Source organism: Colius striatus, chromosome 4, assembly GCF_028858725.1.
Source record: "Colius striatus isolate bColStr4 chromosome 4, bColStr4.1.hap1, whole genome shotgun sequence".
Classification (NCBI taxonomy): domain Eukaryota; kingdom Metazoa; phylum Chordata; class Aves; order Coliiformes; family Coliidae; genus Colius; species Colius striatus.
This window is the reverse complement of record NC_084762.1, coordinates 69373072-69384272: the sequence shown is the minus strand read 5'-3', so window position 1 is coordinate 69384272 and position 11201 is coordinate 69373072. Positions and strand designations below refer to the sequence as shown.

General features: G+C 47.1%; 2 protein-coding genes across 6 annotated transcripts in view; one reads left to right on the top strand and one right to left on the bottom strand.

Moving 5' to 3' along the window:
- Window positions 1–65: 65 nt before the first annotated feature.
- Window positions 66–7806, top strand: RBIS (ribosomal biogenesis factor). 3 transcript variants are annotated; one of them, XM_061994472.1, is made up of 4 exons: window positions 66–845; window positions 5483–5611; window positions 5871–5987; window positions 7342–7806. In XM_061994472.1, the coding sequence occupies exons 1-4, from the start codon at window positions 726–728 to the stop codon at window positions 7408–7410; spliced, it is 435 nt and encodes a 144-aa protein (XP_061850456.1). In that variant the 5' UTR covers window positions 66–725; the 3' UTR covers window positions 7411–7806. The 3 variants fall into 3 exon arrangements, with proteins under 3 accessions (XP_061850456.1, XP_061850458.1, XP_061850457.1); XM_061994473.1 differs by lacking the exon at window positions 66–845 and adding an exon at window positions 1104–1315; XM_061994474.1 differs by lacking the exon at window positions 5483–5611 and having other exon boundaries at window positions 88–845.
- E2F5 (E2F transcription factor 5) overlaps window positions 1379–11201 on the bottom strand; it is a 22566-nt gene continuing 12743 nt past the window's right edge. Inside the window, exons 7-9 of one of the 3 annotated variants that reach the window (XM_061994464.1) lie at window positions 10916–11116; window positions 9473–9517; window positions 1379–2511 (exon numbers count right to left, since the gene is read on the bottom strand). In XM_061994464.1, coding sequence (XP_061850448.1) covers window positions 2495–2511; window positions 9473–9517; window positions 10916–11116 — 263 coding nt within the window. In that variant the 3' untranslated portion in view covers window positions 1379–2494. Of the gene's footprint in view, window positions 2512–7461; window positions 8665–9472; window positions 9518–10915; window positions 11117–11201 lie in introns of those variants that run through there. The other 2 variants (XM_061994465.1, XM_061994463.1) reach the window with 2 other exon arrangements.

Below are 11201 nucleotides of genomic sequence, written 5' to 3'. Positions count from 1 at the left end.
GCGCCCGCGCACCCCAGCCCCGGCCCCTCCGTGCCGCCTCTTGCCCCCAGCTCTCCGTCGCCCAGCGCCGTCGGGGCGGCCCGCGGGCAGCGGCCGGCTGGCAGCTGCGGTGCCACCCCGCAAAAGACGGCTCTAACAGAGTAAAGGTGTTACCCGTCCGCCAGCCGCCGTCCGGCCAGGGGCACAGGCTGGCTGTGCGGCGAGGGAAGGCGGAGGAGCGAATGTCTGTTCCTTGGGCCATCCCCCGAAAGCAACGTAGAGCAGGCATCGCTGCCCGGCCCCTCAGCTCCCCTCCCGCTCTACTCCGAGGGGAGGGAAGCCACTGCCCTTTGGAACTGGCCGTAGAAGGGTTCGGGGTTTACAGGCGGGGCCCCTAAAGCACATGTGTTTTCTACAACCCACTCGGAATTTGTGCATGCGTGCGTGCGTGTTTCGGGCACCGTCAGGAGCGTGCTTTGGCGCCGCGGCATTTAAAACTCGGCGGCAGAACGCAGAACAGCTGGCTCTGTCGTGCTGGCAGCGTGCTGCGAGAGCGGCAGCAGCAAGCGGGGAGCGCGCTCCGGGAGTGGGACACCGCTGTCATCGTCCCCGCCGCGCCGTCGGAGCAGAGACAGGAGGAAGCGCAGCGCCCTCTGTCGGCACCGCGCCTCAGTGTCGGCGCCGGTGGGACGGACGGGACGGGCGGCTTCCTCGGCGCGCGAGTGTGGCGTCACGTTTGCGCCGCCATGGGGAAGAGCCGGGCGCAGGCGGCGAAGGCGGTGAGCGTGTTCCGCATCGCCCGCAGCGGAGCCGTCAGGGCCAAGGGCAAGGGCAAGGCGCGGCCCGTCACCTCCGCGCTGAAACGGGTGAGCGGCGCGGCGGGCCGAGCGGAGGGGGAGTGGGGCGGCGGCTTCCTAGCGTAGGGCCTTGGCGCTGCCGCCTCGCCCGTAGGCGTCGGCGCGGCGGGCCGAGCCGCTCGCGCGGCGGTGGCTCTGGGCTGAGCCGGAGTGGCCTGTCCTCCCCTTGGGCCTCGTGTGACAGACTCAACAGAGCTGGTCTGTGGACAGCATTATTCTGGGTACGACACTGCTGAGTACCAAAATTGCAAGTTTTCACCTGAGGAATTGGTTTGTATGCTTAGTGCATTTGACGGATTTCCGGCAAGCGTCTGCCGCGTGAGACTGCAAAGTGTTCTCTTTGAGGGAGTTCAGTTTCGGAAGTATCTGACATCATCTTGGTATGTCCTAGTGTGGTGGTTTAGCCATGGCTGGGTGCCTAATGCCCACCAAGTTGTTCTATCAGTCTCCTGCCTACTACAATGGGATTGCAAGTGAAGGTAAGGACAGGGAGATCACTCAACAATTACTATCATGGGCAAAACAGACTCAACGTGGGGAGAAATAGTTTGATTTATTAATGAGCAATCAAAACAGAGCAGGGACATGAGAAATAAAAATGGAATCTTAAAACATCTCACCCCACCCTCACTGGCACAGTTTATCACAGATGGACGTTGCTGCTGCTTCTTCTCCAGGGAGGTCTCCTCACGCTTCCTGCTGCTACAGTGTGGTATCTCTCCCACGGGAGATAGTTCTCCATTAACTTCTCTAGCATGGGTCCTTCCCAGAGGATGCAGTTCTTCACAAACTGCCCCAGTGTGGGACTCATCCAGGGGAGAACAGTCCTTCAGGAACAAACTGCTCCAGTGTGGTTTCCCCATGAGGTCGCGAGTCTTGACAGCAAACCTGGTCTATTGTGGGCTCCTCTTTCCACAGGTTCACAGGTCTTGACAGAAACTTGCTCCAGCATAGGCTTCCCACAGGGTCACAGTCTTCTATGGGCATCCACCTGCTCTGGTGTGGGGTCTTCTCTGGTCTGTAGGTAGATCTCTGCTCCACCGTGGCCTCCATGGCTGCAGAGGCAGGGTCTCACCATGGGCGGCACCACAGGTCACATGGAGAATCTCTCTTCCAGTGCCTGGGCACCTACTCCGTCTACTTTTTCCTCTGACCTTGGTCTCTGTGGAGATGTTCTCACATTCTCCCTCCCTTCTGCTGCTTCTTCTCCAGTACATTAATCACAGAGGTATTCTCTCCATCGCTAATGGGCCAGGCCTTGGTCAGGTGCGGGGTCCATCTTAGAATGGACTGGCATTGGCCCTCTCAGCTACAGGGAAGCTTCTGGCAGATATTTGTTTGAAGAAGCCACCCTTGTAGCTCCCCCCGCTACCAAAACCTGGCACAGACTAAACCACCAAGGGAATGTCATGCTGAGGACAATGTCAGGAGTTGAGTGAGTTTATGTTCACAACAGTACATTGCAGCATCACTGATGGTGTAATTCAGGGTATGGTTTAACAGAGTGGCTCGCTTCAGTGGCATGCGCAGATACTGCTAGGGGAAGGTTTGCTCCTTTCTGTCAGGTTCCTGACCCCAACCTCCCTTACCAGGCTCTGGGCTCTCTTCTCGCAGCTTGCCTTGATGCTGGCTCCGGACCATGTTGCATACTTGGTGATTCAACTTGCTATATCAGCTGCCAAAGGAAGGAAACATGCATTTTGCATTTTTTTTTTCAGTGCTGGGTTGGGGAGCTGAATACACTTAATTATGAATGAGTGCAAAGAGAAACGGTTGGGGCGGGGAGACGGAACCAGAAAGGATAGAGCCTTTTCTGATCCAGTAGCTGTTTCTTTGTCTCACCTGTCAAGTAAAACCATGTTGGTGAGATGTAGTGAACAGATCTAATCAAATGTTTCACTCCTGATTCCTCTTTTGCCCCTTCTTGCCCCTTAGATAGGCTGCAATGCTCTGCAGACCCTTCTGTGAGCTGATTTAACACGGGGAAAAAATGGCAAAGTAAACAAGCAGAAATCATATTCTGCTGTTTTCACATTTGGAGAGCACCACAGCACAGAGGAGGGAGTGAGTTGTGTGTCTGAGAGAAGTGCAGGGGAAAGAGGGATGAGAGTGATCTAAGCAAGAGTTTTCTTGGTAGCAGCAAGTAATTTTAAATGGCATGTTCTTCTTAAACCCTGCCTCCAGCCTGAGCTGTGTGGTCTGCTGAGAGTTCAGCTGGTCCCTCTAGAAGGGCATCTGATAACAAAAGCAGAAAGTTAGTGGCTTATTGTTCCCATTGGATTTAGTTGCAGTCTTTTGGGAAGAGTTAAATAGCTCCAAAAAAAGGCCCTTTCAAATTTTCTCCTGCAAGCTAAAGCCACCTGACAAGTTAATCCGGTAGACAGACAGGAAAGCAACAAACTTTGGAAATAAACAACTTCACTTTGCTGGTGTCACATCTCCACATAGTCTAGAAGGTTCTGTTTAATAAAGGGAAAAACAGGTTCAAAAAACATATTCATGAAAAGCCAGTAGCTTATTAGGAGTAAAATTTTATTCTTTGTGTTTGAAGCTGTATTCTTTAATTCATTAAGCCTTTGGGGATTTACTTATCATTAAGCAGTAAAGGAAGATGCTGAGAAGAATTTGTTGAAATAAGTTTGTTCTTTAATAGATGAAAGTCCATTATAACTACTGAAACAACTTTTGATATAGATACACATGGTAGCTATAGAGCCTGTTTCTGTGGAGAAGTCCTGCCAGAGTAGCTGAAGATACAAGGTGACTGGATCCTTTTGGCACCTCTGTAAAGCTGGAGAATGGTAACAGGCTCTGATGGGGAGGAAGCCTGAGATCTTTGTGAATTGCATTGCTTACAGTCCCAGCCGCTGTGATCTGAGCGAGGAGCCAACTCCATGTTTCTCGAGTCAACGTCCAGTTTATTATGAATGAAAGAGCTAATCTGAGTAGGCTTGTTTTATCAGCTTCTTGTCACTGCTTCCTTACTCCTGGTTCCCTTGGTCACCCAGAAGAAATTGAATTATTGTTAATGTAGACATGCTCTGAAATTATGGGAGCTTTGAAAGCAAAATGAGTATGTGCAACCATTCACGGTTTGCTTCTGCCTGTGTAAATTGCTGAGGTGAACTACATGCAGAGTAGCCTTTGGAACAGCAACAGGTCTCTTGAAATTTGGGGTTGCCTGAAAGTGGTACGAGCGTGTGAACATTTGCAATGTAATAGGCCATTACTTGGTCCACATTTGGTGCCTCAGAGACAACAGGTAGCAGCTGAGATCAGCTGGATCTTATTTTGCTGCAGTGGTGAAAAAGTTTATGCCACCTTGTACCACCCTGGTGATTATTGTCCCCAGAATACAGCTCATGTCCATGCCTTAGCTCTTCCCCATTAAAAAGTAAGCATCTTTGCTGAAGTGAAAGCAGACTTAGGCTAATAAGTGAGGCTGAGGTGTCCATGGACCAGGTACACATTCTGGTCTGCTACAGCCACAGAAGTTTCTGTAAATACTATAGGAGAATCTGGTAGACATTGTTGGCCAGACCTACAGTATAAGCAAGTAGGAATGCAAGCTGTGACATTGAAAGGCAAACTGCTGGAAGAAATTCAAAATGGTAAGATCATTTACAAGATGTATTGGGTTCGTGTGGCAAGGTTTTGGTATTAGGGAGGGCCACAAGGGAGGCTACTGTAAGAAGCTGCAAGAAGCTTCCCCTGTGCCTGACAGAGCCAATGCTAGCTGGCTCGAAGATGGACCTGCTGCTGGCAAAGGCTGAGGCAATCAGCAATGGTGGTAACACCTCAGTGATAATATATTTAAGAAGGGAGGGAAAAACCCAAACTGCAGAACACCAGCAGCAGCCAGAAGAGAGGAGTGAGGACATGTGAGAGAAATGACTCTGCAGGCACCGAGGTCAGTGACGGAGGAGGGCAGGAGGTGCTGCAGGTACTGAAGCAGATTCCGCTGCAGCCCAGGGTGCAGCCCATGGTGAAGCAGGCCCTGACCCTACAGCAATGGAGACCATGAGGGAGCAGAGATGCATCTGCAGCCTAACAAGGACCTCCTTCAGGCTATGATCCCATGGGAAGCCTGTGCTGGTGCAAGCAGGTTCCTGGCAGGACCTGTGAACCCATGGATAGAGAGGAGCCCATGCTGGAGCAGGTTTTCTGGCAGGACTTACAGCACTGTGGGGGACCCACACTGGAGTATTTTGTTCCCGAAGGACTGCACCCGGTGGAAAGGACCCAATTTGTGAAGAACTGTAGCCTGTGGGAAGGACCCCCATTGGAGAAGTTCACGGAAGATTGTCACCTGTGGAAGGGACCCTAAGCTGGAGGAGGGGAAGTGTGAGGAGTCCTCCCCCTGAGGAGGAAGGAGTGGCAGAAACAACATATGATGAACTGACTGCAACCCCCATTTCCTGGGGGGAGGAGGTAGAGAAAATCAGGAATGAAGTTGAGCCTGGGAAGAAGGGAGAGGTGGAGGAAGGTGTTTTAAGATTTGGTTTCATTTCTCATTACCATACTCTGATTTGATTGCCAATAAATTTCCCCAAGTTGAGTCTGTTTTGCCTGTGATGGTAAATGATGAGTGATCTCCTTGTCCTTAAGTCATGAGCATTTTGTTATATTTTCTCTCTGCTGTTCAGCTTGGGCACCTGGCATCCAGCTATGGCCAGTACACCACACGAAGGAAGGGAGGAAGGCTTCCTGGAACCCTAGTCCAGCTAAGAGGAGCAGACGGTGGTGTAGCAGGGCCTGTCTACAGCCTGGCTGAGGTTTTGTCTGTGTTCTGTTTCTGGATCATAATGGGCTCTTGTCCCCATAGAACAAGCTTAACAGCTTTCATAATTTCTGGATTATTTAAACAATAGCAGTACATGACTAGATGATATAATTAACAGATAAACCTACTAAAAAGCTATTTTGGAAGATGTATATAACTGGCTGTATAGTAGTTGTACAGAGGTGGTGCAATTTCACATGCCAATGGGATTTCTGTTAGAAATACTAATGTATTTTTTTTTTCCCTCCAAGATAAACATTAAAAATGCTGAGAAAGTTAATACAATAAATAAAGCATTTGATGAAGTTCAGAAAGAATTACAACAGCTATCAAAAGGCACTGCAGCAGAACCTCAGAAGAGTCCTCAGGTAATTTCCCTTTGTAAAAACTCTAAGGAGGGAAATGAATGTGCACGTTCAAAGCGTTATATTCCGGCTCTAAGACTGCAGGCAATTCATACAGTTGCTTTAAAGCTATAAACCCAGCTTTATTAATTTCAGTTGTGTGGTGACACTGAAATCTGGTTAGTATATTCAAGTGCTATATAACTACTGAAGTAAAGTGAGAAGAGGGTGGGCAGCCAAGCTGGAGAATGCTTTCAAAACATTTTTAAATAATGTTTTAGCTGTTTTTAATTGATTTTTTTAAAGTCTCCAGCCTCCTGATTTGAGACGTCTCAACATGAATAGACATGGAAAGTGAGGATGAACCTTGCTGTTCCCTACCTGAAGCAACTGAGAGTGCTTTGAACTAAACAGCACTGCCTCCTTTTGTTCCCAATTCCTAAGCCTTCATGCTTTCTCATCAGAGTACCAACACCTGAAACAGCAATTTCTGTACTAGAGCTCTTGCCTGTAACACTTCACGTTCAAGGCAGTGTTTTACTTATCTTCCTTTGTCTAGTCTTTTAAACAGGATGTGCAGTCTTGCACAACAAATAATTCACAGATATTTAATTGCTGACATAGTTCTCCACATTAGCTCTTTATGCTGACTCTGATGCTGTGGGCATGGTTTGGAGGAAAGATAAAGCAGTGGGCCAGGATGAGGTGCAAATGAACCCATGCTGGCTGTTAGGGGAAAGGGAGGGAGTTGGGAGAAGTGGACATGAGTGTTACTTCCTGTGCCTGGGGTGATCAAGTGTCTAGATGCCTGGGAGCAATAAAACAAGTGTCAAATACCTTGAGGAGAGGCTGAGAGATAAACAAAATGTAGGTGACAGTGCTGCCAGCAGAGAATGAAGCTGAGCAAAGGTTTTGAGGTGGCTGGTGCCAGTAGCCCGGACCCTGCTCTTTGCTACTGTAGGCCTCCAGGAATTCAGACTATGCCACTACCACCATCCCCCAAAATACTAACTCTGTGCTAGTAGGGTTGTATGTGACAATGTTAAATTTTATCACTCAGGATGTAACTGTAATTTCACCAAAGTCACTAAAGTGTTTTGATGAGCACTTCTGAACTAAAAGCTGAGCTGATATCCATTTGGCCGGTACTGGCATGATGCCTTGTCTTTTTCACGCAGAATAACGTATTGGCTGCTTCTCTGTCAAATTTAGTGAATCTTGTAATCCCCCAAATTATTGAAAAATAGCATAAATTAAATATATAAAGACCAATCTTCTAGACAACAGGTATTTATTAGTGGCTTGTGTTGTGGATTTTTTCCTCAAGCAGAGTAAAAATAAATTGATTTCTACTTCAAACTCTATTTTTTTTTTCCAGGTTTCCACAGATCGGGAAGAGGAACCAGCAAACATGGATGCTGCCACAACCCTATTAGCTCAGTTGTAACGCATAATGGACAATACAGGGACTGCAACAAATGAAGATCACAAATACTGATGGCTTTGTACAATTTTATTAAAAAAATCTTGTTAATATACAAGTATTGGCACACTTTAATACAAACTACAAACAGACCTTTCCTATCATCTAGGAAAGTGGAATGTCAGAAGTCAGTGTGAGAAACTTAAAGTGCTAAAACAGAAGGCACTTCACAAAATTGGTTCACTGAAACAATTTAGCATAACTCAAGTTGATATCCTTCACTTTTCAGCGTGGCAGTGAAAGCTTCAAAATTGATTGAAAAGGGAAAAAAAATAGGAAGCTTCTTGGCAGTAAAGCTTCAAAGAAAATGCTGTTAACTGTGAGCAAGAAGCCTAATAAATTTTTTTTAAATGATCAAAAGGCTATAAAACATTTTCACTTTTCTTACTGAAGGAAACTCCGAATAATTAAATTACAGAGAGGACGCTGAGGTGAAAAAAAAGGTGCCAAAATTTTTGATGAAAGCCCTTTTTTCTGGTGGTTGAATTTGTTTTGTGAAGTAGTTAAAGGAAGCAAAAGGAAATATACTCCCAGAGTCAGTGAACTAAGAAGTTATACATTCATTATTCAAATACTTAGTTTATGAAGAAGTCTAGAATGTTATAGTTAGAGGTAGATAGTAGTCTGGTTGACACAATATCTAATAATTTAGTATCTGCACATCAAAGAGATCACAGACTCCTTCATTATCATCCAGGTTAAAGTTGTAGTCATCTCCGGGAGTAGGAGAGAGTCGTAAGAGAGGGAAAACTGTAAAGCAGGAACAGTTTAGTTTAAATTAAAACACTTCTGGAATATAAGCCCTATCTCATAATTCAGTATGTTTGTCATCACTAGTATCAGGGTTAGTCTTAATAATTAAATCTGACAAGCATGCTAGGATACAGCAAATACCTGTATTGCCTTCAAACTAAGGCATAAGTGACATGTCTACAGCTTCTCCTTAGTATTTCAAGTTAATTTGCTGGAATGGCATGATAAATGTGGAATATGGATTAATTTCTGCAGCAAAGGAGCTCCCAAGCATCTTTCAAAACTTTCATCAGAAAGCCATTATTTAGATTTATATTCCTTATCTCATGCTGTGTTGAATGTATCAGCCTTCAAATGTTTCTCGTTTTAAGTAAAGAAGTTACCGTTGTCCCTATTGTACAGATGAAACACAGAGGCCAGCAGTTTCCTTGTTCACTGGATCTCCAAGCAGGGACTTGAAGCACTCTTTGGGGAGGGAATGCAAGAAGAAAAGCCTCGCCCTCATACTGTAGCTTAGGAACACTAACCTAGTGCAGATGAGCTGGGCATGCTCTACCTGCTCTAACAGTGGAGACTATTTCCATTTTAGCCATGTAGTGGCACATTCACATAACCCCATCTTGCCCTTCAGATTTTCTAATTACACAGTGCTTTCTGGATAAGGCCTGAGGCTGTCTGCCTGAAGGGCAGACATTGGCAAAGGGTACTCACAGGAGCATATTTACAGGGTGAGAGGAACAATGCCAGCCGAGTTCACCTCTTTGCCTGGCACCTCAGTGAGATAGAGCAGAGAAGCAGGGAGCACAGGAACTTAACACTGAGGTGGAAAAGCAGAAATGGGTGACATTTGTCTGTTCTGTCAGGGTACCACATGTCAGTCTGCATGCAGGTGTGTGTGTTCTGAAACATTAACTCAGAGCTCCTGCAGGAGGCCTGAGGCAGAACAGAATTGGACCAGATTTTTGGGCTTTTGTTTGTTTGTTTTGTTTTTAAGGCAGCACTCTAGTAATCAACCTGTTGTTTTCTTGTTCCTGACTGGTGGGTTACTCATGCATATAGGTGCTTTCTGGATTAAGGCGTTCATATTTTGGTTGTTAAATAAAACTTGCAGGGAATGGAAAGGGGAGCAAAGACAAGAATGACAAAGACAGAAGAGGAAAAGAAGTAGTTTCATACTGACTCTTGGCAGCAGACACCGACCAAGAGTGCCATTCACTCAAAAACCATGCTGCTACTTGTGGTTATCAGAAAAGTAAAGCTCCTAAATACTTACCATCAGATGACATGAGTTCATCAATAATATCCCCACTGATATTTCCTGTGAAAGACAGGAGCTTGTGTTTATGGAAGAGAAGACACACTCATTATATGCTGACTGCAAACTACAGTATAGCTCGTGCAACAGCATAGGAGCAGTAGAGGCAGAATGCCATGTATACATAAAATATATTCATCTTTGTACCCCTCTGTCACGGTTTAGCAAGGAGCAGCTTCTGCTTGGTAACAGGGGGAGGGGGTTGCAGTGAAGACCTGGTAAAGAGTTTGTGGACTCCCCCCCCACCCCCTGCCCCGGCTCCTGGGTTCAGACCCACCTCCGGCCCGACTGGGCCAATCTGGCGCCTCTGCCATCACTATTTAGGGATGGAAATTTGAAGTGCTGGCGGGAGGTGTATGGGTGATACAAGATGGAGGCGACCACATGGACCCTACAGTCAGAGAAGGAGGAAGGAAGGAGGAGCACCAGACCAGAGACCCCTCTGCAAGCCGTGGTGAGAATGCAGCTGTACCCCTGCAGCCCATGCAGCGCCATGGCAGGACTGAGAGCCACCAGCAGCTCCAGGTGAGTGCACCCAGATGGGTGAGGGACTCTGTGGGGAGGCAGCCATGGCGCAGGCCGTGTTGGAGAGCCTGTGCACCGCAGAGCAGCCCCACACAAGAGGCAGAAAGAAGCTGCAGCCTTTGGGATAAATGCAGGTTGGAGCAGCCCGTGCAGGGCTGCCATGTGTGTGAGGTACCCCACGGACTTGCAGGGAGGACTGGTGTGGAGCCCACCTGCCCTGAGGAGGGACAAACGGCAGAAACTATCAGGAATAGACTGACTGAAACCCTCATTCCCTGCCCCCTGGGCTGTTCATGGGGGGAGGAGGTAAAAACACCAGGATCAGGGCTCTGATCCCAGGAAGAGGGGAGGAGTGAGGAGAAGGTGGTCTTAAAGGGCTGACTGCACTCTTCATTGTTGTATCACTCTGTGTTATTTTATTTTGGTTAGGTTTTGGGGTTTTATGGTTCTGTTTTAGTTGGTATTGCATTACATTGTTTTCTTCCCCAAACCCAGTAGCCTGGTCTGTTTTGTCCTGGACCTTAAGCGGCAATTAAGCTCTCCCTGCCCTTTGGCACTCCTCAGGTCTTTGGTACTTGAGGCTAATCATGGTCTTTTGTTCTCTGATGGGCCTAAACCATGAAACCCTCATTTTTTCCTGATACCTTTGTCACACTGATCCCTTACAATCCTAAAACCACGTATAACAGTGAAACTGATTTGGCTGCAGAGAAAGGTATTTTGCTCAAAATTACTTTGGAACTTAAAACTGTCTCAGTGGCTTCATTAGACAATAAACAAGCTTGTCATTTCCCATGAAACTCATCGGTAACTTGGTCACAAAGAAGTGCTCAGGAAACTATTAAAAACATTTTAACAGAAACTACTGCTTCCTACCTGCAGGCTCCTCGATCTTTGCTATGTCGAAAGAGTTTGGCTTGAGAATGCAGTTGACGTCCAGGGGCAGCAAGCCCTGGTAGTCACTGGAGCTAGCTGTAGCTTGGGCGCCATCTCCTGAAAGGCTGGGGTACAACGCCGGCTCAGGAAGGCTGGAGTAAGTTGCTGCTGGGGTTGTATTGTTCTGCTGCACAATGCCATCTACAAAGACAGAAAGACTCCTTATAAAGTCCATTATGGTAAAAGGGAACACAAAACGCCTGCAACTGGCTTTTTCTTCTCAGAA

Coding starts and splice junctions, on each gene's coding strand:
- RBIS (XM_061994472.1), top strand. CDS start 726: ATGGGGAAGAGCCGGGCGCAGGCGGCGAAGGCGGTGAGCGTGTTCCGC. Junction 5,612..5,870: donor CTGTCTACAGCCTGGCTGAG/GTTTTGTCTGTG, acceptor TTTCCCTCCAAG/ATAAACATTAAAAATGCTGA. Junction 5,988..7,341: donor AACCTCAGAAGAGTCCTCAG/GTAATTTCCCTT, acceptor TTTTTTTTCCAG/GTTTCCACAGATCGGGAAGA.